The sequence below is a fragment of the Aplidium turbinatum genome, chromosome 11 (assembly GCF_918807975.1).
Source record: "Aplidium turbinatum chromosome 11, kaAplTurb1.1, whole genome shotgun sequence".
In the NCBI taxonomy this organism is placed as follows: domain Eukaryota; kingdom Metazoa; phylum Chordata; class Ascidiacea; order Aplousobranchia; family Polyclinidae; genus Aplidium; species Aplidium turbinatum.
Window position 1 is genome coordinate 12,890,391 of NC_137482.1, and position 26,274 is coordinate 12,916,664.

At 38.3% G+C, this 26,274-nt stretch overlaps 1 protein-coding gene and 1 long non-coding RNA gene across 2 annotated transcripts; both read left to right on the forward strand.

Moving 5' to 3' along the window:
• On the forward strand, positions 1 to 25,782 carry LOC145779247 (dolichyl-phosphate beta-glucosyltransferase-like). The gene is made up of 8 exons (XM_082590786.1): positions 1 to 93; positions 1,132 to 1,288; positions 19,168 to 19,286; positions 19,441 to 19,533; positions 20,096 to 20,209; positions 20,409 to 20,620; positions 20,707 to 20,792; positions 21,171 to 25,782. The coding sequence occupies exons 1-8, from the start codon at positions 28 to 30 to the stop codon at positions 21,278 to 21,280; spliced, it is 957 nt and encodes a 318-aa protein (XP_082446912.1). The 5' UTR covers positions 1 to 27; the 3' UTR covers positions 21,281 to 25,782.
• On the forward strand, positions 13,390 to 15,196 carry LOC145780112 (uncharacterized). Its single transcript, XR_014290600.1, has 4 exons — positions 13,390 to 13,662; positions 13,927 to 13,988; positions 14,133 to 14,300; positions 14,746 to 15,196. It is a non-coding gene; the product is annotated as an uncharacterized LOC145780112 (long non-coding RNA).
• Positions 25,783 to 26,274: the final 492 nt, after the last annotated feature.

Genomic DNA, 26,274 nt, shown 5'->3' on the forward strand with positions numbered 1-26,274 from the left:
TTAAAAGTTAGCCTACGGTACTGAAGAATGATTTTTGAAACAATAGTATATTGCTTTTTGGTTTGTGTTGGGATTTTTATCATTTATTTCTTCGTAAGTTGTACTTTAGTTAATTATTTTCTAGTGCAAAGTATCTCATGTTTTAAACTAGTTTATTAAAGCGCAAGTGGAAAGTGATATGTTAGACACCAGGTTGTCGACTTGCTAAAAGTCTCTTTATGTTAAAACAATAGAGCATTATTTTTGTGCTTGTAAATGTGTGATGTTGGTGGACAATGTGGCATTTACCTGCTTAGTGCAAAGAAAAATAAATTTAGTTGGTCCATCATTATTACTCACTTTGAAGGAAAACTCATGTGACATTATGTTGTTACAAAATGTGTTTAATTGTCTCCAAACTAAAGACTTAACACTCAAGGCATTGTAGCTGGATGCCACAAAGTTCAGTGTGGTTGAAACTGCTATTCAGTATTCATGTGAGGATCTGACCCACAATCTTATATTCCATGAAACCACCAATATCAAAACTACAGTCACTTTGATGATGATTACGTGAAACAGTTTAAGCGAGGTTGAGTGCTTCACATGGCTGATGGTCATGGCTTTGAGCACCCTGACATGGGGATTCGAATGCAAGGGATGAAAAAGGCACAGCTACATTTGTTGCTGAGACTAATTTGAAACATAATTGTTACAAATTTAACTGAAAGATTATTAAGAAATTTGAGTTTTAGTATTTGGATTTAGTTAGCATGAATAATATTCATTAAATTTGTCATCAAAAATTGTACTATGTTTTACTATCAATTTGAACCAAATTTATTGTTTTACCATGTAGTAAGTTATTAGTTATATTTCAGAATTTTATACAGTTAACTACTGTATCCAATTCATCACATAATGACACAATAACTTTTCTTCAAATTAGTAGTTCATAATGACATATTTAGAGCTTCGGTAGAAAGTTTGTCTTGTTGAACCATAGGCATATGAAGCCGAGTGACATATTTATGCTAACCATGATCTTCTAACCAAAAATCCACTTTGGTCTTCAACCTTCTAAAAATCACTAACTACCATTATTGTTATACTTTTGTAAGTATATATATGAAAATTTAATTTTGTTTTCAGTTTTTGATCATGAATGGTGGCACTCCAAAAATAGTCCGATATGATGAAGAAAAATTTTATGAAGCACCTGATGGCCGTCATGCACTTCCCAGCATCCATGATGAGGCCACTGTTGATCTGTCTGTGATCGTACCAGCTTACAATGAAGAAAAGCGACGTAATTGATTGAGTTTCAATTTTCTGTTTTTTTTTTAATTGATTGACAGTGGTCTACATTTGATGTGTTATGAAATTGATGAGTTGTTTAGTTTAAAAACTTTTGATGAAGTGTTAGGCATGATAATAAACTTCATGACACGGAACTCATCAGTATCACAATCTCATGTTTGTGTTGCAATGGATTGATCTAAATTTTGCCTTTAATTCTGCTAGCATCCATACTAGAGATGTACCGATATATCGGTATCGGTGATATCGGCCATTTTTTTAGTATCGGTATCGGCAAAATTTGGCCGATACTAAACGTGTGAAAAAAGGCGTTTTCTGCGGATTTTCTGCAGAAGCAAAGATATAGATTTTTTAAAGTAGTAACTAACGTCAATGTCGTCACATTGAAGTAGAAAAATAACACCCTGATCAAATTTTTGATACCTCACACTCATAGGCGCCGGGTTTTGAAAATTGCCGGGGGGGCAAACTTTCTAGCGACTGATTGCTTACATTCAAAATGCTGATGTTTGTTTGTCAGCATTGATGTGTTTGCGTCTATCTGCCATTGTATATCGCCAAGCTTTATAATGTAGGCTTAGGCCTCGAAATTCACGGCGGACATGTCCGCCGTCACAGCATGTGGTGTCCGCGGGAATTACCATCTAGATCGGTCATATTTGTCCGCCGAGAAACAACACAGGAACTAGCGATACAAATCGTCATTGCATAGCACGAACAATTATTGCAATACACTAATATATTTTCCAGCGCATTTTAGCGCGCATCTGGAAAATGTGAATACTGTATCCCTTAGCTTCCATTCAAGGAGGAAAACTTTCGATTTTTACGTTGCTTCAAGGATTGATGACATTGAATCAGCGTAACAAAGGTGAATTCTTCGCTAAGAATCGATAGGAGTACAGGTACATCTACCAGAGTCACTATACCAGAGCTCACTGCTGTATATAGTGACTCTGCTTCTACAGTCTACACTAATCACGCGCAATTTAGTTCAAGTTTTACGTCACAATATCTGGCTTTGATCTCCGAGTAATGATTATACAGCAAGGTTGGTTACTAAATTAGATTATAGGAGTAGGCTATTACAGCAAGATGCAACAAAATTTGTTAAGTTTTGGTATTACAGTAAGAAAGAAAAGACCCAAGGAAAATTTACTTTCGCTTACATGACACGCAAAAGCCTGTGAAACTTTCATCATCATCATCATCAGCCGGTCATGCCACTGCTGACAGATGGCCTCCACATATGTTTCCACACCATTCTGTCTTTTGCTGTTCTCATCCAAGTGATGCCAATCTTTTCTTCTATGTCATCTCGCCATCTTCTTTTTGGTCTCCCTCTAGTTCTTCTTGCATATCTTGGTGTCCATTCTGTGGTTATCCTGGCCCATCTGTTGTCTTTCATTCTTGCTACATGTCCCGCCCATTGCCACTTTAGGTTTGTTGCTGTTTCTATGACATCTTTGATACAAGTTTTGTTTCTGATAACTTCATTTCTAATCTTGTCTTTTCTATTTATGTTCAATATTATTCTTTCCATGTTCCTTTGTGCTGCTGCCAGTTTTCTTGTTTGTTGTTTTGTGAGTGACCATGTTTCTGCTCCGTATGTTAATGTTGGCAATATTACTGTGTCCATGATTTTTCGTTTTAAGCTAATTGGAATATTCTTGCTCTTTAAAAAAGTGTTATATTGACCACATTGTGAAACTTTGCACAGCAGAAAATAGTAGCGTCATTGTAGAAATTTTCCGACTCCTGCCCAGAGTATTGTGACGCAAGAAGCCACACGACCTCGTTCGGGGGAAGTTAATCAGTTATGTGACGTATTGACCAGCTACATGGCGCTTTGACTCTTCAAGCGCAAGTCGTTGGTCTGATGAAAGACTTTCAGAGTGACTTTACTGATTTTTTAAAAAGCCTTTTAAAACCGTAGTTATAGTTCTGAAATAGCGAAGAATTATTATCAAGATAAAGTGATTAAGCATGACGATCGACGGCTAAAACTGGTGTGTCCGCCGTGAGACTTGATTTGTCCGCCGAGATAGCTGCTCAGACCGGACACGTTTGTCCGCCGTCAACAAAAACGAATTTCGAGGCCTATAGGCTACTTTGAATTATATGCTAGTCACTTTGAACTTTAGCTCTTCATACGCGAAGATACTAAACTGAGCAAACTGCACCTCGTTATTGACACTCCCAAGAAAAAACAAGCGGAAGAAATCAAGAAAAACGTTTTTCAATCATTGTTACAATGCTTCAACGGCACCATGCTGGCGTTTATTAGCTAGCGTATTTCTGTTTCTTTTGTTATCTTAGGAGCAGCGCTCTTGTTGCAACAAGTAGATCTTTTAATTGAGATCGATCCGCAATGAAGGTCAAACTAACGCAAATCTGAACTTAGAAACATTTGCTTTAGGATTTTTTTAAAAATAATTTGCGGGGGGGCAGCCACCCCGAGCTAAATTCACGGGGGGGCGCCGCCCCTCCGCCCCCCCGGAGTCGGCGCCTATGCTCACACTCCCATGACTTCATGGGCGCACCTTTTGGCATTGTTTGCTTACAGTGATTCTTTCACTCAAACAAAACGTTTTGTTTCAGCAGTTTTGCGTTGTTCGATTCTTAAGTTGTGAAGGAGACTCAATTTCTCCAATGTTTATCATTTGTGTTTCTTTTTTACTCTCAGCAGAGGATAAAACCAGGCCAAGACTACCCAGTACCCAGGTGGCGGGAATATGTAGTTTTGCATCGTTTTTGCATTGCTGGACGTTTGAGGGACCCGTGTGGCTTGGTTATTTTTGGTGGGCTGGTTCTGTCAGTTTGTGATTTGGTTTCCGCCTTTCGTTGTGGTGGACTCACCAGGCTTGAACAATGTCGTGACGGATTGGGTGGGCTCGGGGTGGGGGCGGTGGGACTGCGAATCCTCACTGAACTAATCAATAAGTGATCTTGTTGCGCTTGGGATGGCGGCCTCATTGTGGGGGGAAGTGTCCTTCCCTGCTGTCGGCACGGGGCTGGGCGCTTACTGGTGCGGCGGCTGTTGCGATTCGCTGGCCATAATGGTGTGGCTTCCACACTAGCCATTTAGACCATCCAATCAACTATATGTTTCTCGGCAGCCGTTTTGTAGCAAGAATTGACATCGACAAGAATTGATATGGCTAGTGAGGAAGCTGCACCGTTGTGGTTGGCGGGTCGCGGCAGCTCGCTGTACTGGTGAGTGCTCAGCTTTGTGCTGGTGGCCGGGGGGGATGCTCCTTTCTTCGCAATGAGGTTGTCATCTTGGGCGCAACGGGACCATTTTGATTGGTTTTTTGAGGATTTGTGGCCCCATTGCTTTCTTTTTGGGCCTACTTATTCTGCTGTGACATTGTTTGGGCTTGGTGATTTTGTTGCGGCTAAGGGTGCAAGTTGAATTGCCGACTGGTGGAGCCGGCTTGCTGGGGGCAGCCGAGTTGCACAGGTTTTTTGAGCGTTTGGCAGGGTGGGAGCGATGCAGAATTGTGCATTTTTGCTACCTGGGTAGTCTTGGCCTGGCAAAAGCTTTTCAACCAAACAACAAGCCCCCTTAGGTTGCACATTACTTGTCGAGTAGTTTTTGTACGACTACACAAATCACTTGGTTTACATTTTACATCTTATTATCAATTATGATAGCCTTATTTGGAGAGTTTGTGCAAACATTTTATTAATTTTTCAGAAATCCCAATTATGATGTAATGTTTCTTCCCTTATACCCCAATCCTCAATTACGGTGGCCTTTCATTACTAAAACCTACTATTATGACCAGGGGCGCCGGAACGATTTTTGACTGGGGGGGCAAGATTACGAAAAAAGGGCACTTTTGTTTAGTAAAAGGCCAATTTTTTTTCAAGTTTTAAGATAAGATATAGCGATAATGCTAATCTATCAGCTCACTATGTATTGAGTAATGATAGCCTACAAGTGTCCGGTATACAAAAAAGGGCATCACGCTATGTTATAATGATGTAACCTACTGCCAAGCCTTAAAGCAGCCGGCGGCCATGGCCGCTAAGTAGTGCTTGAATGACCGCCAGTGCTACCTCTTCAATCGGCCAAGTTTGGCCACCGGTCTCTTCTAGCCAATTATTTAATTTTGCAGTACAATGATCGTGGATTAACTGTCGAAAATATGTAGCATCAAAGAGTGACGCAAAATTAGGTCAACGCGTCATAATCGCCATTGTTGCATTGTGCGGAATATTTGTTATTCTTCTCTCGTGTTGTCGCTATATGTCACGCCTGTCAGGGCATCCGTTGGTTAGCCACTGCCTGGTGTCGTCATCGATGGAAACTAGGCCTTCCATACCATGAAGTGGTCTGTATAGCCGGCAATCCTTGATAATGTGGGCTGCCGTCTGCATTTCACCACACTTATTGATGGAATATATCCATCTGCGATCACCAGCGCTGTAAGTCTTGTTTGTAATTCCCGACGTTTATTTTAACAAAGTCTTAATCCGAAGTGCTAATTTACATCGGCTGGCAATATTGTCGTTTTTATGTCGATTCGATGTTGTCGGACATTGAATCGTTGTTAAAAAGGAGAACTAGGTTAGTTGACATCTGAGGGAAAAACATTTTTTGTTCATATTTTGCAAAAATTATGCTTCTTTTAGTACCGGTAATGTCCTTCACATCATTGAAATACTTATTTTATTACCTTGCCGTCATCGTCAACACATGTCGAACGTTGTTTTTCGTTGCTAAAAAGAATTCTAGGGGAGTGGCGAACTTCTTTAAAATCAGCCACATTGGAGACACTTGTGCGAGTGTCGTTAGATGGTCCCGCAGTACTGGATTACAATCCCCGATAAAGGAGTTATTGCGTGGTGCAACGATTCTATTGTAGGACGTCGCCCAGGCCCAGACTTCAACAACGCTAAGTGATCATTTTAACATTGTTGCAAGTTTAATTCTATTTACTTGTGCTATCGTTATTTTGTATTTTGGCCTCCAAGCACGCAGATTTGGCCGCCGAGAAGGAGCTCCCGGTAGGCCAAGATCACTGGCGCCGACTTACGGGGTGGCCACGCCACCCCGTAACGGCTGTGGCGGGGTGGCAGCCACCCCGTTTAGGTTACATTACTTACTGCAAATAAATGCAATTTGAACGGACGTTTAAATCTTTTTTTGGTCATTAGTAGGGCAACCAAATTTTTGACCTAAAAACTTAAAATTTTGACTTTATAATTTACAAATTTTGACCTAATTTTGACCAATAACTTTCTGCGTTTGCAACCCAAATGCGAAATACAAAGCATGTTAGAAATCAAACCGTAAGGTAAGAATATCTTCTTTTTCTAATAAAATAAAAGAAAAATGTGGAAGACTCAATGACACCACAGCTAACGAACATGTAGGCCTAACGAAAATCACTCGAAAAACTGCAAAAGATAAATATGGAGTGTCTTTAAATATCCCGAAATTACTGAGGGGATTCTGCAGTATTATACTTCAACATCAAGTAATGTTTCACATTATCGCCTTTGAAATTCCTGTCTCTCGTCAAATTTTTTTCTAAAATGGACAAACTTCTCACTACTGATACAGAAGTTGCTTGGGAGTTCCTCAGCAGGCTATATAAATGTGGTGAAATATCATCTCGTCCCATTTTCCAATTTGGCAAGGCGAAACAAGACTTTTACCACAGAAATTGCAACAAATGGATTATTACGTCAGAATAGCTACATAAATTGCAACAAAAAATCAGTATCTGTGTAGCTTTAATAAAATATCAATAGAGAGAAGAAAAACTACGTTAAAAGAAAATTTTGACCTAACCAAAAAATTTGACTTTTTTTTGACTTAATAACTTTGAAACCTCTCTTCATGTCAGCCTGAAATTTAGTTTCTGGACGTTTTATAAACTTTGAACAAGGCAGAAAAATTTTGACTTTATTGACTTTTGGTTGCTAGTGTGGGCACATTTGTCATGAAAAAAGGTTTCGTGTTTTTTTTTTGTTAAAAGCAAAAACTTTCTTGATTTTGTCAGATGATACTATAAAGATGAAAAAAAATTAGGGTGTCATTTTTTCTGTGCACTCTAATGACCTGAAATCCCCTATCAAAATGGCCAAAATGAAATTTTGGCCCCGTTCATTTACAGTAAAAAAATATGCAAAAGTGCTTTATGACGTAAATACTTTGTAACAAAGTTACTTTGTGACGCACATACAGCAAACTTATTTAATCATTTTAATCAGCTGTTTTTTATAACTTGTGACGTCATAGATGAATGACAGTAGGCTACCAGAGAGAACCCAAGCTTGGACAGGTATAACGGTTTTTACAGGTTTACTCAGGCTGCTGGATAAAAATAACGAAGAAGTGATACGGTACTGGAGTAAAGGGCGAAGCAGCCTGTTAAAGCCAGGGACATCTTCCAAAACATTAAACAATCGCAAAGCACTGCAAACAAGATTCAGCGATGAAACAGTTCGAGACTATCCTCCAATTTGTTCGAGTCACCAGACAACTAGACATATCGCTGCACATGCAGAGTTTGGAATCAGTGGCGTAGCCAGGAAAAAAATTTGGGGGGGGCCAAATATTTGATGAATTGAAGAGAACGACAAAGTGTTTGATTTAAGACATCGCCACCTGATGTGCAGTGGCGTATCCTGGTGGCTTGAGCAAGGGGAAACAATGAAACTGGTGGGGGTTAGAGCGTGCCGAAGGCACGCGTATTCTAGGAGGGTCCGGGGGCATGCTCCCCCGGAAAATTTTTGCAAAATTACACTTAAATAAATGAATTATAGCGCTTTCTGGAAACACTTTTAGGGTAATATTTGTATGAAATTTATTAGCAGATAAACAGCTATTAACTTATTAAAGGTAGCTCTTACACACGAACGGTCAAAATCTGCGGCTAAAACTAGAGAACACCAAAAACTCAGCTACAGAAAAACCCAACAGAGTAAGCCATTCTGAAATTGCTTACACAAATTAGTTAAAAGAAACTTAAACCCAGAAAATTTTGCGTGATTTACGATTTGCAAGTTTATTGGTGTCTTTCTGTGTGTCTAAAACAAGTCCTTGGGGTGTTAATAGCCAGATGTTTTGGAAAACGTTATAAATTTCTGCAAATTTTATTATATTTTCAACAAAGTGCTCAACTTCGGAATCCAAACTTCGAAAATTTGGGGGGGGCCATGGCCCCTTTCGCCCCCCCTGGCTACGCCTATGTTTGGAATCACTCATAAAGTACTTCTTTGCCCATGATCATTTAAATTATGCACGCCTTTTACAACTTTACATTTCTACAATGCAGCAAGCAGAAAAGGAGCACCCAGAGATCTGGGCAGAATTCATGAAAGGGAATTTCTGCGTATCGGTAACCAAAGGTGTTGTTGGATTCACATCAATAGGTGCAGACCACGGGATTGAACAAGAAAACGTGAACTTAAGGTTATTGGAGGCATAGTTCGAATTACATAGAATAAAAAGTCACTGGACTAATACTTTCTCATCGCACCCGAAGTCTCAAATTTGCAGCATGACTTTGAGAAAAAGTACTACTCTGGTAGCAAGGCAAAGAGAAGGCAGCGCCACGAGCTTACAGGAGGAAAACTCTCCCGAATGACGCAAAATGCTATCAAACTCAGCGTAGTATTTCACGAGCATGGAAACCCATGTGAATCCTCTGACGAAGATGAAATTTACAATTTGCTCACCAAAGCAGTTATGAATGAAACTGCTACCAACGACATCCTTCGGCGTGACGAGATTGGGCAACAGATTTTCGAAAGTTTCGTCACTGAACATCTTGTAGAAGAAAAACTTTCCGTGTGGTACAAAATGACCAGGAAGAAACTGTCTACATTCAAAAGTGCCAATGCACTTGCAAAAATCAGCATAGGAGACAAGGTAATCAAAATTAAAGAAGAGCGAAGACTGTTGCAGCGGTTCATTGTAATATCAAGAAGTCGACCAGAGCTCAAGGAATGCATCGGAACGTATGAGTTTGGTGTGGTGCCTCGATCACTGTTTGCTTCAGATGGATCTCTCCTGCTGGCATATGATAAGGCATCAATACTTCGCCATCTTGAAAAGCTGGATACCGGTAGTAACAGACAACGGGTAGGCTACAAGTTGACAGGAATGAGGTAACTGTTACTCAGCTGTCCGATCACCATTCATTCTAAGTACCTTTGACACAGCAGTTGAATATACCACTGTAAACCCACCAGATGAACTGACAACTCACCGAGTGATCATCATTGATGGGATGGCTATGGTAAACGCAGTTGCCAAAACGGAACAAATGAAAACGTGCCAAAACTTTGCCGAAGCCTTTCTTCAGATAATTTGTAACATGGGTAGTGGGTACACAGTATGACGAGATCAGGTTGGTGTTTGACCGGCACATGGAAACATCACTCAAGCAACAGATGCGGACAAACAGGACCAAGGGAAAGTCAGCATAGCCTATTACCACGTGAAAGACAACACTTTAATCCAGAATATTTCCTTGGAGGACTTTCTCTCAGATATCCGCACCAAAGGATAACTGACCGACTATATAGATGAAAAGGTTGTACATCACAGCAAGAGCTCCAACAACAGACTGAAAAAACTACTGGTGACATCGGAAACACAAACCAAGGTCAATGTTAATATTCCAGACTCGCTCCTGACTCACAGCCAAGAAGAGGCAGACACTTTGATTGTTCTGCACGCTCATGACTGGGAGATTTGCTGGCAGAACCAAAGACTTATGCTTCAAGGCATTTATGTCTTGTGATGATGAGATCTTGGATGCACTTGCACATAGGCGTAGCCAGGGAGGAGCGAAAGGGGCCATGGCCCCCACCAAATTTTCAAAGTTTGGATTCCGAAGTTGAACCCTTTGTTGAAAATATAATATAATTTGTATACACTGTTAAAAATTTTCGTAATTTTACTGTCAAAAGAGCAGTAGAATATTACTATCTTGTTACAGTATTTGAAATTACTGGCCATTTTGTGGTATATTTACTAGACAAAGACGTTTTTTTACTCCAAATGTAGTAGAATCACTGATTGAGCAGTTTTAGATTTTACTTCTTTTCGTAGTAGATGATTTCACTTCTTTTTTGGAAGTGAATTTACTGGTCTGTGAAAGTGTTTTGCAATTTTACTGACAAAAATAGTAAAATTTTACTGACTTTTTATAGTTTTTTTTTTAACTTGCATTGGCAGTAATTGTACTATAGGTACGGTAGGGTACATGGGCAGTAACATTTTATTAACACCGTTATTTTAGTCCGATTAGGCTACTATACTCCTGTGCAGCAATATATTTAGCACTTCTACGAAACGTCAACCTTTTTTCCGGTCAACATATTTACGGTCACACCAGCACATTCTCGAAACAGTGGGATGCTACGTTATGTCATGCCTTTCTGTTTTGATATCTGATATAGGCTACCTTGGCCAGCAATATAGAGTTCGTGGGTTAATTGAAACAATCATGACTGGAAGAAAAGTTTGCTAGAGATCCGAACTCACGGGCTTCCAACAAAAATGTTTTAATTGTTTGTAATATTGGTTCCTTAAAAATGCACTGAAAGTACTCGAGAGTCGAACCGAACCCGAGTTTTATAGTCAAACGGTTCGACTCTCTGACTAAAACCCGAGAATTATTATCACTTATCAGTCGTCAGCCAATGGGCTGGCGAATGTTATCCTGGTCCGCGCTCAATTTCCCGCCTTCCCGCTCAGAATTTGCAGAGTCTGATTAGCGTTGCCAGATGGGGAAATAGGATAACAAATTTAAAAAAATTCTGGTGAAATTCAATTTTAGAGGCCTTTGATGCCAAATTTTTTGACTTTGGGACCAGAAAACTTTTTGGTGAAATCTAGTGAAATTTTCCCCCAATCTTTTTTTTCAAGAAAGTTTTTTTAAACTTTTAAGCGAAAAATCCCCGCTCGTATAGAAAACGTTTTGCAAGAGGTTTGCGCATGCGTGACGGCAGTGTCTTATGTCTTAAAAAGTATTTGTATTTTTAGGCAAAATTGTTTTATTTAGGGTGTTTTACATATCTGGTGAAGTTGTATGCACTCTGGTGAAATTTTATTTACTTTTTGGTGCTAAGCATCTGGCAACACTGAGTCTGACAACTGAGCATGTGCAAGGATGCAAGCATCAAGCATGGTTGCAGGAATAGTGCAGTAACTTAGTTACAGCTGGTTTTGTTGCAGTCATAAGTTTCAGATAGACAGAGGAAGCGTGTCAATAGCAAAAGTAGCATCGTTAAACCTGTATCACTGAACAGGTAACAAGTTTAATCCTACAAATGGTATCTTTGCTGATTTTTTTTATAATGTTTACCATGGACAAATGAGAACAATAGCGTACCATTGAAATTAATTTATTTCGATGCTTTTAGTAAGTTAACTGCATTAAACTGCTACGAAATTACATAGTTAAGCAATATGCACTGAACAAAAATGACTTAGATCAGGCAGGTCGGTCTGTCAGTCAATGCAGTGAGGCTCTGCCCCCTCCCTACAATTTTCTAACCACTGCACCCCTGAGTCAATGTGAAGAACTACCTAACACATCTTCCCAGTATACCAGTATTGTAGCCTACTGAACACACAATGTTGAAGTAGTCGAGCTCTGTTGTAGTAGCTTCTAGCATTCGGACTCTGGATTGGAAGATCCAGTGTTGGAATCGTACTATAAAAAGATTAGGCAGTGGCTATTTGACCGGCGCCGGTCTTTGAATCTGAAACACTATTTGACCGGTCATGACATCACTATACAGGCACCTTTTTCTCTTTCAAAGCAAAAGACGAGAAGCGCGTGTATAAGTTCTAAATTCGACAAGTTTATTCAACTCGATACGTGGTGCGTGCGATAACTTCGCCGGCTTCTATTCTAGAGGGAATGAGTTTGATACTACCTGGAAGCGTTCTTTTTTCTTTAACTAAATTTTGACGCAAAGTGCATTTTTGTAGTCAATTTTTAATTTCAGTTGCCTACAGCCCAATTTCTTATGTCTTTTCAAATGTGAGTAATAAAGTTAGAGTTTTTTTAATTTGCTGGAATTTGAGAATTTCTCTGGGTAATTTTCCGTTTGTGGCCGTGCTAACTACTGATATATAGCCTACTACATAATTTTTCATTCAGGCACGTTTTAAACCTTTCAAGGTTTTACCACCTTTTCCCGTTCATTAATGTGCTGGTAGGTCTATATCGATTTTTGTAGTTAGTATCTTTTTCGTCCCGGACGCGTTAATGACAAAAATAAAATGATTGATTGATGTGACCGTGTGTGCCGAACGAAGCATTACACTTTTGCTCTCAACAAGTTAGTTATATACAATGCTTCTTTTAAAAAAATGGTAATGGTATGTAAATGTAATGCAACTCAAATTAAAAATTGACTACAAAATGCACTTTGGGTCAAAATTTAGTTAAAAAAAAAAAGAATGCTTCCGGGTAGTATCGAACTCATTCCCTCTAGAATAGGAGTCGGCGAAGTATCGCACGCGCCACGGATCAAGTTGAATAAAATTGTCGAATTTAGAACTTATATACGCGCTTTTCGTCTTTTGCTTTGTAAGAGAAAAAGAAAAAGGTGCCTGTATAGTGATGTCATGACCGGTCAAATAGTGTTTCAGATTCAAAGACCGGCGCCGGTCAAATAGCCACTGCCAAAAGATTACTAGGCATGGCGGCTGCAACTGTCTTCAAAATGAGAAAATATTAAGTAGCCTACACAGTTTTAAAAAAACAAGCTGTGACCCTAGCTAGAGAGTATATCTGCCATATCTGGTGCTACGCCTTGCCCATGAGTAGCCAGGGAGTAACGACATTAGAGATGCAACTCCATTTTACCTCAGAGTGAAACATCTGCCGTCAGTTGCAGTTTATAGGCCTAGTCAATGCCCAGGACTGTTAAAAAGTGAGAACTAAATAATTGAGTGGTTTATCCAGCTGTGGTGATAAAACTTGTGGTAGGCTGATCTTTCGTGTGTGACCAGCATGAATAATTTGAGCAGAAGGTCCAGGGTGGTAAACGATAGACCCTCAGCCCTGGCCAAAGATCAAGAAGGAAAAATCCCCATTAGGCTACAGGAAGAGGACCAGTACTTATTACCGGTATTATTCGTGACAACGTCTCATAATACATGTTTTAAACCAATTTAGGTTTTTTCATGCTTTCCTGAGCATGTGTTGTATTTCATTTCATTGAATAACTTGATACTTGGATATTATCCTTGTGCATTTATGATGTGCCGGGAGACAACTGGCGGCTGGGAGACAACTTGCCATCTCAGTGGGATTAGTGGAACTGATTACAACATATTTTAAAGAAGATTGCTCAGCGATTTATCAATGCTTTGAGGTAACGTACATCTATTATGATATTATTTACTTGCAAGCACAGATTTTTTAATACCCAACCTTCCCATTACCGGAAGAACATCTGACACATACTTTGCAAATTTATGTATAGCTTATATATAACTTGTGTGATATGAACACCATGCTACTACTGCTAATAAATTCTATTTCATTGCCTTCTTAGCGATAAGAGTGCGGCTATATGAGTGTTTGACAATGTTTGTATTATTTTCAATATCTTAAAAATGTTAAATTCAATTTGTAGGATTCAGCTATCTCCCAGTTTGAAGAAACTCGTGTACCAGCATCCAATAATTGTGTGTTTTGGTAAGTTGTGAATGAGCGTTTGTACAATTTTGACTGATGTACAAGTGAACTTTTGAATTGCTCACCTAAATATGAAGTTGGTAAATGTAAATATGCACTAATTTCAGTCTTCGTAGTTTCATTTGTGCCTCATTGCATCTGCAGGGCCCACTCTTGCCAGTGCAGTGAAGTTTCTCGTATTCATCGAAGGCAACCTTGCAATGGAAACCAAGTCCTTTTTTTTGTAGCGCTGGCTTACTTCTTCTGCTCATATTACGTCTTTGCAATGTCATATCCAGATAGTGCAGCTGCAAGTCTGGAGTTTATACAGAGGTATGTAAACCTGTAATGTGTTTAATTGTTTATGTATGAGCTAAGGAATAACAATAATGGAACTCCCTCCTTCACAAAGTCATTCATACCAGTGACAAGCTGGTCTGGCTGGAGTGGGATTCAAATCCACGAAGTTCTTGACAGTGTCTCTCTACTGCAGCTAGTAAGAACTGCACCCATTACCGGAGGGATTGCGTCTTAGACCACTCGGCCATCCAGACTGATTATTAGAGGTGTTAAACTGTTAATACTAGTTATGTACGCAAGTTCCAAGCCACAACTCCAGAGGATGACGATTATTCTAAGGTTTGTGGAAGTGACAACGCATTCTGATCAATTTGAAGGTTTCACTACACGATGGTATTGTGGTGTAGTTACAAACATTGCTAAATATCACGGTCAAATTTGAAAAGATCCACTGATATAACTTGTGTTGTTTCCTCAGATACTTTGCTCGCATTGGGGTCATCCGTCATGACAAGAAAAAGTGAGATGTGCACCCTAAAGTACTCCGACTGTGCAACGAGGTCATGCTTCGGCAGGGATGTTTGTTATGAAGATTGAAGCAAGTCAAGAAATTCACTGTTCAGTCGCTGCTGCTTCATGCTTCGCCGAAATATAGCCTCGGCTGAACTCTGCAGTTAAAAAAGCGAATTCACGTGTTCGTGAAACATCAAACAAATAGCTATACTTGTAACATCTTGAGAGATATATTGTGAAACATTGTCGCCAGTGAGGTCTGCTGTACACAATAAATTTATATCTGCAAATGCACGTGTGTAATATTTACTTGTAGAGAAAGTCATTTTACTCTCATAATGCCGTTTGTCACAAAAACTATTCGGGAAGTTATTTTGCTGCCTGTCCAGAGCAGTAATTTTACTGATCAGAAACATTTAAAAAGTGACTATCCGGAGCAGTAATTCTACTGATCAGAAACATTTAAAAAATGACTATCCAGACCAGTAATTTTACTGATCAGAAACATTTAAAAAATGACTATCCAGAGCAGTAATTTTACTGATCAGAAATATTTAAAAAATGACTATCCAGAGCAGTATTTTTACTGATCAGAAACATTAAAAATATGACTGTCAACGGAAGTAAAAATACTTCCATTACAGTAAATAAAATTACTACTTAGGAAGTTATTTTGCTGCCTGTCCAAAGGACAGTAAAATTTTTTAACAGTGTAAATTTACATCATTTTCCAAGACATCTGGCTATTTACACCGCCCAGGACTTGTTTTAGACACACAGAAAGACACCAATAAATTTTGCAAATCGTAAATCGCGCAAAGTTTACACGATTTACGCTTGTTTTAACTAATCTGTGGAAGCAATTTCAGAATCGCTTACTCTGTTTGGTTTTTGTGTAGCTGAGTTTCTTGTGTTCTCTAATTTTAGCCGCAGTTTTTGCCCGTTCGTGTGTAACCAGCTACCTTTAATAAGTTAATAGCTGTTTATCTGCTAATAAATTTAATATAAATATTACCCTGAAAGTGTTCCCAGAAAGCGCTATAATCCATTATTTGAGTGTAATTTTGCAAAAATTTTTGTTTGTTTTATTGCTTCCCTTGCCTAACCCAATAGGATATGCGACTGCACATCAGATGGCGATGTCTTAAATCAAACACTTTGTCGTTCTCTTCAATTCATCAAATATTTGCTCCCCCCCCCAAATTTTTTTTCTGGCTACGCCACTGCACTTGCAATGCTCGGGAATGACACTGATCTTCCTGCTGATGTATGCTCGCAGTTGGAACGCTTTGTATTTATTTTGTATCGATCCAAAATCTACACGAAAGTGAATGACCTCCGTTGGTTCCTCTTCTCCAATCGTGCAGCCGAAGGAGAAGACTTCCCACCAACTTCTGGTTCACTAGATTTGCGCATTCGCCGGGCTCATTATGTATGCATGATTTGGAGAAAAGCTAGCAAAGCCCATTCCTGCCTTCCAGCATCAACTGCATTTGGTTGGACGTTTGATGCATGTTCAAGTCACGTCACGCCAGATCGTTGTTTAAATCCACCAATTGCAACTCATAAAGTGCGGGTGTAAACGTGGATGCGAAGGAAGGTGCAACTGCCACAAGAACAATATTCCATGTAGGCTACAGAAGTCTGGGGCTCTGGTCTCAGCTGTAAAAACAAAACTATCCAACCAGTGATAAATGAAGACTGGAAATTTTGAAAATGAATTGCTTTCTTTGACATTCAATAAATATTATAAATTCCGTAGATGTCGGTTGTTATAACGATAACTGCTATTTAATCAAACGGCCTAAGACTTCTTACATCTTTCGCGTGTAATACGACTTAAAGGATCAAACATTAATTCAAGTTTTATTGTATTTAGATCTGTTCATTGACTTTCTAGTTGCGTATTCTTTGTGAAAAATGCATGCATTTAAGTTAATACAGTCTTTGGTGCAAAATTACGTAAGTAGCTTAGCATACGTTTCGGCTGCGCGGGGGTATTTTGAATAACATTTTAAAATTTGGCACTTGTATGTCATATATGTAACCTAAATTCGATGATTCCATTAGATTTCCTGTCTCAGAAAACATATATTTAGATATTTTATTTGTAATTGTAGCCTATATGATATACTTGCGAAAATATTGCTTAATCATTGTTATGCCCCATTTTGGACGCCATCTTGGATTTCGTGCCCCAAAAATGTTCAGAAAAAATGCCACCCTAATTTTTTTTTAAACTTGTCATGTTTTCTTTCAAAAACAAGTGAGTTTTTGCTTTTAACAAAAAAAAAACACGAAATTACAAATATGCCTACACTATGCCCTAGTCATTAGTTTTCGCTTCAAGTCAACGTAAAGCAAGAGGTGAACCAATACAGTATTGCGAAGAAAATGATTGTTTTTGTCACAAGCATGATACTCGCGTAACATCAAGCAAGCTACGTTAAGATTACGCAACACGTGACTACGAGTTTTTTCCTTGTTGTTGCGATCGTTTTATTTGTTACTTGTCATAAGTCATTGTTACATTTGTTAGGTTTACAATGGGATTTATTAATCAATAAAATACGATCTTTCCCTTGCCTCCCTCAAAAATCTTTTTTGAAAATTTTTAAACTGCTCATAATATCGCTATAAATTATGCCAGCTATAAAATACTTGGAAATAAAATTATCTCGATGATTGATAGCTCCACCCTCTAAATGAATATCTATTTTCAAGTTTCATTAAAAAAATGCAATTTTTGAAACTTTTTGAGTTTTATTTAAAAAGTGCACGTAGTAAAGTAGCAGTTTTAACGTTCTGCAAATTTACACGTTTACATGATTCTATTCGGGGAAAGCTACACCCCCTGCCAATTCCCAATAATAAAAGCAACCTTTTTCAATTACTCAAGATTTTGCATTTTGAATTATTTTCCGATTTCAGTTGGAGTGTACTGTACTGTGATATACTTCATGCAGTAATATTACGTGTCAATGCGTGACAAACTGTGAGGCGGGAATTTATTGGTCTGACATATAGGAGTTGCTTGTTACATCATAGAAAAAATTACGAAAAGTCGTCCTATAAAAGTCTGAGGCGGGAATTTATTGGTTTGACATAGGAGTTGCTTGTTACATCACAGAAAAAATTACGAAAAGTCGTCCAGTAAAAGTTTTTGCCGACATTCCAGTTTTATTCAGCTTAAAGATGCCACCGAAAAAGCGTTCAAAGTTGCAGCCCTCCATTGAGTAATTTTTTGTTGCGTCTAGTCAGGATTTCAGCCAGCATGAAAGTGACCAAACGCCTGAACGAAACGAAAGTGTGCCCGTGCCAAAAGGCAGCACGAGCAGGATAATCGCTGTTGAAGGGAGAAGCTATCAAAAATCATGGGAGAACGAATTCCCGTGGCTAGAATACGATAGATGCATACGATAGATTCTGTCAGTTCTGTCCAAATGTTAAGTGTCAGAGCAGCAACGTAACAATAAAATTCACGACATACCTTCTGTGCTTAGTTTTAAAGTTGCTTTGTAAATTATCGAGCTACAAATCAGGTGTGAAAAGACAATTTTATCTACGAAACACGCTTAGTAAAAATCAAACAAAAACATGCAGTTTGAAAGTTTTTAGGTTGCCATATTGTGCTATCCGCCACCCCGTGCAAAAATAAAAGTCGGCGCCTATGGCCCAGATGGCTGCCAAAAAAACGAGTTTTAAGGCCTCTTACCTTTGTTGCAAAATTTTGTGCCGTAAATATTATTTTGAGGAAAAAATGAAAGAATATAATTTAGCTAAAAGCGAATAGCAGAAATTGTTATATTGCAAAATGTACAGTAACTTACATGACTTTAAAAGGGCACCATTGCCCCCCCTGCCCCTCCATCTGCAGAAAAATTGGGGCAGGGGGGGCGGGCCCCCCTGCCCCCCCGCTTCCGGCGCCCCTGATTATGACACAACAATGTGGTTGAGATTGGATTCTTGAATCTTTAATAAATTATGCCAATCCAAAGTTTTTTTTAATAGTTTTATGCAAATAAGGTAAAACTTAGCATTTGATATATTTCCTTGCAAATACCAAAATTGCTTCTTTTTGTAACACCAAAGTATCGGCCAAAATATCAGTATCGGTATCGGCCTAAAAAGTGATATCGGGATCGGTATCGGCCAAAATATTGGTATCGGTACATCTCTAATCCATACCATTACTTACGATAAGTTCATAAAAATAATCTTGGTGGCAAACCTATGACCTATTGTTTCTTTAAGTACTTTTTTTCTTTCGTGTCCCATACCATACATATGGATAATTTACCATGAAACTAGTTGTTTTTGGCAAAGCATGATAACATTGCGCAGAGTATCACAGATACAGTTTGTATTATGACTTTATATTTTTTAGTACCAATTATGCTGGACGAAACAATAGAATTTCTTCAGAACAAGCAAAAATCTTCCAATTCTGATTATAATTATGAAGTTATTGTAGTTGATGATGGAAGTAAAGATAACACATCTATGGTAATGTTCTTATAAATTTTATTTGTTATATATATAGCCTAAAAGAAATTATTTGAAGAAGTCCTATGTTCTACAATTTTGTCATAAGTGTTGAAAAATATTGGAAATATTTTTGTGTTTTCATGCGATTTTTTATCATATATTTTGCTACTAGGTTGCTATGCGATATTGTGAAAAATACGGGACAGAGAAAGTCCGCATTATCCGGTTAGTTAAAAATCGTGGGAAAGGAGGAGCAGTTCGCATAGTAAGAAAGCAGTTGATTTCTTGTATGATACATTTTAACTTTATTAAGGTGTACTGAATAGTTGTATACCACTACCGGTACTGCACTTTACATCAAAGCATATTGTGTGACGTCAGAGGTGATTGCACAACTACAATTCCTAACAAAAGATTTTATTAACCTTATTCACATTTTTGTTTGTGCATATATGTTCTGTAGACGAGGCAAATAGTGTATATTTTATACGTTTGCTGCAATTTGTTAAGTGAACAATTAATAGTTGACGACTTAATGTAATACATGCTTGTTTAACTGTATGTTGCTGTTATCTGTAACATGTATGTTACTTACCGTAATGGCCCGTTTCGGTGAGTCCGATCCCTATTCGGTGATTTTTTCAATTTTTTTTTAAATTATCGGGTACCGTAGCCTAATCATCATTGCCGTTTTAGGGTTAGAGGTTGGGAACTCGCCGAATCGGATTCACCGAATAGTAGCAGACCCGTTACTTACATACATGTAAACTGTTAAACTAATATATACGTAGTTTAAATTAATGCATGTTTTACCATATGTATTGTAGGGAATGATGAGTGCAAGGGGAAAATACTTACTAATGGCTGATGCTGACGCTGCGACGAAGTTTGCTGATTATAATAAAGTGCAAGAGAAGTTGGATGAAATTAATACATGCCAGGTAAGTGTAATTGTGATTCACAGTATTTCTTTAATGTATTTTGCATATCAAAAACCGTTTGCTCGCTATTCCTCGCAATCTTCACTTTTGTCTGCAGCATGGAATGGCGATTGATTCACAGTATATATTTCTTTAATGTATTTTGCATATCAAAAACCGTTTGCTCGCTATTCCTCGCAATCTTCACTTTTGTCTGCAGCATGGAATGGCGATTGCTGTTGGATCTCGTGCTCACTTGGAAGTAGAATCGATTGCAACACGGTCGTTCTTTCGAACAATACTCATGAAGGGGTTTCATTTTTTGGTTTGGCTACTTTGCGTTCGGTCAGTGAAAGACTCTCAATGTGGATTTAAACTCCTCACCAGGCCAGCAGTGATCAACACCTTCCTCAATCTTCACGTAGAAAGATGGTATGCTTAGTTGCTCACTCCCTGCTAATGAATTAAATACATGTGATAGTTTTGTATATTCTATTTTGAAATTCATACACTTTCAGGGCTTTTGATGTCGAGCTGTTGTACATCGCTGAGGAACTGAAAATTCCTGTCACTGAAGTTGCTGTGCGCTGGACTGAAATTGAAGGTATGACTTTTTTTTACTTTTGTTGCAACCATTTCATAATAAAACAGCTGTTTTTTTGGTATCTAGGCGCATGCATGATGGTAGAAGGTTTAGTTTAAGTGCACGGGAAGATAACAAAAACAAATAATATTACAATCTTCGAGCACATCGTTGAGTGTCGCATTCAGGCAAAGATACATGGGGTGTGTCGAGTCCTTTCCGTTGTTGGTTTGGACTTTCTCAAATTTGTTGTTTTGATGGTTGTATATAACCCACATTTTTAAAACATCAGCTGCCGTAGTTCTCTTTCGATAAAACGATGAGCTTATTGCGCAACATTTTTTTTCTTTATTTCCAGATATAGCCTAATCCCTAATGTGTATAACATTTATGTTACAGGGTCAAAGCTAATTCCTGTTTTTAGTTGGATACAAATGGGAAAAGACATTTTGTTGATTTGGCTTCATCATCAACTTCGCATCTGGAAAATAAAGAGATTTATAGATTAAGTTTGATTCAATGATGTTTCAGTAGCTTCATGAAATTAGTAGAATGAATGCGGTAAAGAATGAAATTAGCGCTAGCGCAGCATGCGGCAAATTAGCGCAAAAAAGACGTAAAAGTAACAACCTAACCAGTTGCTTGCACCGGCTGCACAGGCGATGAAGAATGCAATTGACTAATCATTGAGTGACACATTTTAGGAAGCGGCCCCTGCGAGGTTTCCTAAACTACTCAGTTCTGCACGTGCTTGTCTGCCAACAAGTTGCTTGATTTTAGTTGACAGGCAACAAGTGCGTCGTTATTTGCTTCATTCCAAAAACAATGTGATTTCCGCGTTTTATGCACAGAATAGGATCAGATTACTACTTTTTGTGAAAGCGCCACATGTTCTTAAAAGTACGTAGAAATTCATAGTATCACTTTCGTTTTGATAAAATCAATTTAATTGACCGTATTTATGTAAAAGCTTTTTCAGAGCTGTTTGTTTTTCAAAGCATTCTTCACGAAAAAGCACACGTTTTGCAACGATATGAAATTTGTCTTCAACATCGTTTCTGAAGGTTCTTATTCAAAATATGTACGTAGGTATTTATTATTGCCGGCGAGCATATTGTCAGAATACGTTGAAGCATGGCTTCTAAAGATACGGCCTGATTTGTCACATTTTGCAGAAATTTTCCGATTTTGCTAACTTTGGGCGAATGTTTAAATAAATTTTTTCAAAAAATTATATTTTTACGCTTTCTTTACTGTTTTCCCCAGGTGACTGAAGATTTTAGTCAGGCTGTTAATTTTTCAATAACAGTCTGATTCAGCGTTTTTCAACTTGCTTTTTCTCATTTGCTATTGCTTCCCCAAGGCAACAAAAAGCTTTTATATGATTAGGAGACAGCAAAAAGTAAAAAAATCCCAAAAAAATGTCAGTCAAACATTAGCAGTAGCTGTAATCAAAATGTGACAAATCAGGCCGTTGAAGTAATATCATAAGCTCACGTAGTTCGTTTTTTTGCCTGGATAAAAGATTCATCTATACTCTATAGTAGGGTGTTTCATTTTTTCACCATTTTTGAAATTCAAAATGCCTGGGGTCCCATCTGGTGGTATTTGGGGAAAAAAGTTTACACCCCAAATTTTTTTCAATTATGACGTCATATTGAGGTGGTCCACGAGGTTTGAAATTTTTGGGCCTCAAAATCTCGAAATTTGGCCGTATCTCCGGAACCACTCATCATAGATCGACAAAATTAGTATCAAAATGCGCAGAAGGGTCGGTTTCCTATACCTGATGTAGAGAATATTAAGGTCTATATGCTTCAGAAAAAAAGTTATTTCAAAAAATCTGATTTTCGGTCTATTTTCACCTGATGAACAGAGATCAGGTGATCAAGATAATAAGTTTTTCTGTATTTTTCCACTCTTGGAAGCTGTTATTGCGTAATAATAGTCCTTGTTCGTTTTGCAAGAGACGAAATGGTAATAATTGAAGGTATTACTATTATAATGATGATGGCTATCCCTCGTCGAGGATACAGTATTATAATGTGACCGTTGAGGAAGAGGTATGCTGCTCAGTGCTCACCTGCTTTAGATTTTGATTAAGTGTCATTATGGCATTAAGGTCAAGTATTAGTAAGTCGATGCAAAACTTCAAGGAATCAGAGAAAAATGTGCTTCCCCTTAATTCAGATATAGTCATCACTATTTTTACTTGAGGAAGAAAGTATGGTAGCCGAAACTAATCCCAAGTTTTTGAAGTAAATACCCCATTTCAAAGATTTGAGAGATGAACTGCTGAAAGATGTAGTTGGCATATGAAACAAAGCTGGTCTTCCAGTGCTTAGCAAACAGAGAATTGAAGCCAAGTTAAAAGACGTGATAGAGAAGTACAATACAGCAAAAAAGAAAGAAATGAAACGCAGAGGTAATGACTCTAATGAGGTTAATCAAGAATGGTTGCAGAACTTGTTCGATATATGTGCATGTAAGTGAAGTGTTCGATCTCCGAAAATCCGGTTATTTTTCAAAAGAAACTCTCTTGCAGCTGTGAACTCGAAAACTGAGTCCAGCAGAAAGAAATCGCTTTCTTGAAAGATCAGCGAAAAGATCGAAAAATGTTTATCGGTGGCATAGATGTCAACCATGTAGAAAAGGCTTTGGAACAGAAAATCATAAAAGGAGGTGGGAAACGAGCAGTGAAGTTGAACAACCCAGCACTTCTGGCATACAATCTGCCAAAGCATCGGCACTACTATGTTCGAAACAGAGAAAAAGAAATGAAGCAGTTAGATGTCTACACAGTAGTGAAAGCGACTCTGATGAGGATATAAATTGGGAAGATGATAGGGAATACGAGCCTCTGAAACCAGCTGTTGGGAGAAAAGTGTACAAGAAAGTACATTCTTTTTCAATAAATGATAGAAGTTGTTTACTTGCTGATTGTAGGATGACTTCGGTACGCCAACAGTCAGATCTTATGAGATCGGTTCTTGGAAAAGACCAAATAGCTGCATCACCTTCGACAGTATACCGCCAACGACAAAAAACAAGAGAAAAATCTTTGATGGAAAGTGAGAACCTTCTCAACTCAGCTTCTACCATGCAATTATGTTATGATGGGCGCGTTGTCGATAAAATAGATCGATACGTTCTCTTGGGTCAACTTGTTGATGATAATGGCATGAAGCACGAAAGTGTGCTTGCTGTTAAATATTTTCCCAAAAGTGTGTCAGTCACTGCAGCACTGATTTTTGACACCATCATCCAGGAGGCTTGCAAAGTTCACCTATCCCAAGTATATTCACTATTCAGTCATGGCTGATACGACTGCTCTCAATACAGGAAAAAAGTCCGGAGTCAATACTCGACTGGTCAATTATTTTAATGATGAAGTTGGTCATGATATTCATACGCTTAAATGCATGTTCCACATAAACGAAATATATCTGTCCCATGTCATGTCTTTTGTGGACGGCGCCAAGAAGGGTCCCGGAGCAATGCAAGATGGGGCTTTGCTTAAGCAGATAGCAAGACTAGACAGGCCCAGTACTGAAACCTTAACACCAACTATTATTACGCAATAACAGCTTCCAAGAGTGGAAAAATACAGAAAAACTTTTTATCTTGATCACCTGATCTCTGTTCATCAGGTGAAAATAGACCGAAAATCAGATTTTTTGAAATAACTTTTTTTCTGAAGCAGATAGACCTTAATATTCTCTACATCAGGTATAGGAAACCGACCCTTCTGCGCATTTTGATACTAATTTTGTCGATCTATGATGAGTGGTTCCGGAGATATGGCCAAATTTCGAGATTTTGAGGCCCAAAAATTTCAAACCTCGTGGACCACCTCAATATGACGTCATAATTGAAAAAAATTTGGGGTGTAAACTTTTTCCCCCAAATACCACCAGATGGGACCCCAGGCATTTTGAATTTCAAAAATGGTGAAAAAATGAAACACCCTACTCTATAGCCTGCCAATTTACCAGTAAAACTTCTTTACTCTTTTAAACGTATATTTGGTTTGCATGCAGTTGATTTGATTTTCTTAGTTGATTATATGTATGAATGCAATATACAGCCTATCCTATCATACAGCGTATCTTATTGCTTAGAGCCTTAGGCGATTATATAGCTGTATGAAACTGCATAATACAATCTTATTGTCATACTTAAAAATGTTGAGAGTCCACCTTGGAAAGGTTGCAGCTGCTCAAAAAATTTGAGTGTAAATTAGTCTGCGTGCTAATTGTCAGCTAATCGAGCTTTTTGAGCTAGATTTGAAAAATTAGGTCAAAATTGGAAAATGATTTTATTGATTTGGTAATTATTATGTTGCTTTGCTCATACGTATGTCGTATGTCGTACGTGTTGTCGTATGTCGTTTGATTTCTCTCATTATTATGGTTTTTGCTCTAGAGAGAAATGTCTTTAGCCCTTCTTAGGGCTACGTCCTGCTGAACCTATATTTATTTTAGGCAATTTGAGTTTCGAGCTTCAATTTTCCTGAATGTTTTGGTTCGTACACGATTCCAGCTTTCATGTTTGGGCTTAAAATAAAGATCCTCTGTTACGCCGTGTCTAAAGTCGCCCTCATGAAGGTTCATCGATTCTACTTGACCAAAACTACATTAATGCCGTATCATAGATTGTTGGGCACATATTTTGTTACGCATGGGAACACTGAAGACGCATAGCCTACAATTTTTGTAACCTGCGCAGTAGTACGCACGCTGCAAACTTTCGGTTGGTTTAGTTATTGCAATGGTGCTGAAGAAGCCTGTTAGGTACCTATGTCTTACGTAGCCTAAGGGAGCGTTCAAATATTACGTAACGCTGTTTTTCCGAATTTTTGACCCCCCTCCCCCATGTGACGCCAACGTAACGTTTTTGTCAACCCCCCTCCCCACGTGACGCTTTTCCATTACAAAGCCCGTTTTGCCAGTTTGTATTAAAATTATGACGTGGAAACACGTGCTGATAAAATATCTTGGTTTGTAGCTTATGCACCTAAAGCTTACGTTTGAGACATGAAATTTTAGCTATATTCTTTTTTGGAATTAAAACGTTATGTACCTACTGAAAACTTTTAGTAGCCCACCGTCCAAAATGTTTCGATCCAAACCTGTCATTGTTTGGTTATGTATTGAAAGAAACATCACAAAAGCGCAAAAGAAACCGCAAGGAAAGCTAAGCATCTTCAAATGGGGTCATCAATGCTTCAAAAATGTTTCTATATATTGGAGCAGTACTCTCGTTTGTGTAGTTCGAACTTACAATGATGTAATATTTTGTGCTGTCACAGGCGATCAAGGTCACAATTAGGTCGTTGTTCTATTGCAGACATGTTGTGCAATGCCCGCCACGTTCTTCTGAACGGTCTGCGTGATGCTCAGCATGATGTTGTTCAGGGTTACCAGATACGCAAGCTATACTAAGGCCAAATTTTTTATTTACTTCTATTAAGGCTAAATAAACGCTAACAACTTAATTAAAA

Bases quoted from the DNA above. Each gene is read 5' to 3' on its own strand.
- LOC145779247 (XM_082590786.1), top strand. From the start codon at position 28: ATGATTTTTGAAACAATAGTATATTGCTTTTTGGTTTGTGTTGGGATT. The intron at 19,287-19,440 runs GTAATGTTCTTA...TTTTGCTACTAG, and splicing joins GTAAAGATAACACATCTATG to GTTGCTATGCGATATTGTGA. The intron at 19,534-20,095 runs GTAAGAAAGCAG...TATGTATTGTAG, and splicing joins AAGGAGGAGCAGTTCGCATA to GGAATGATGAGTGCAAGGGG.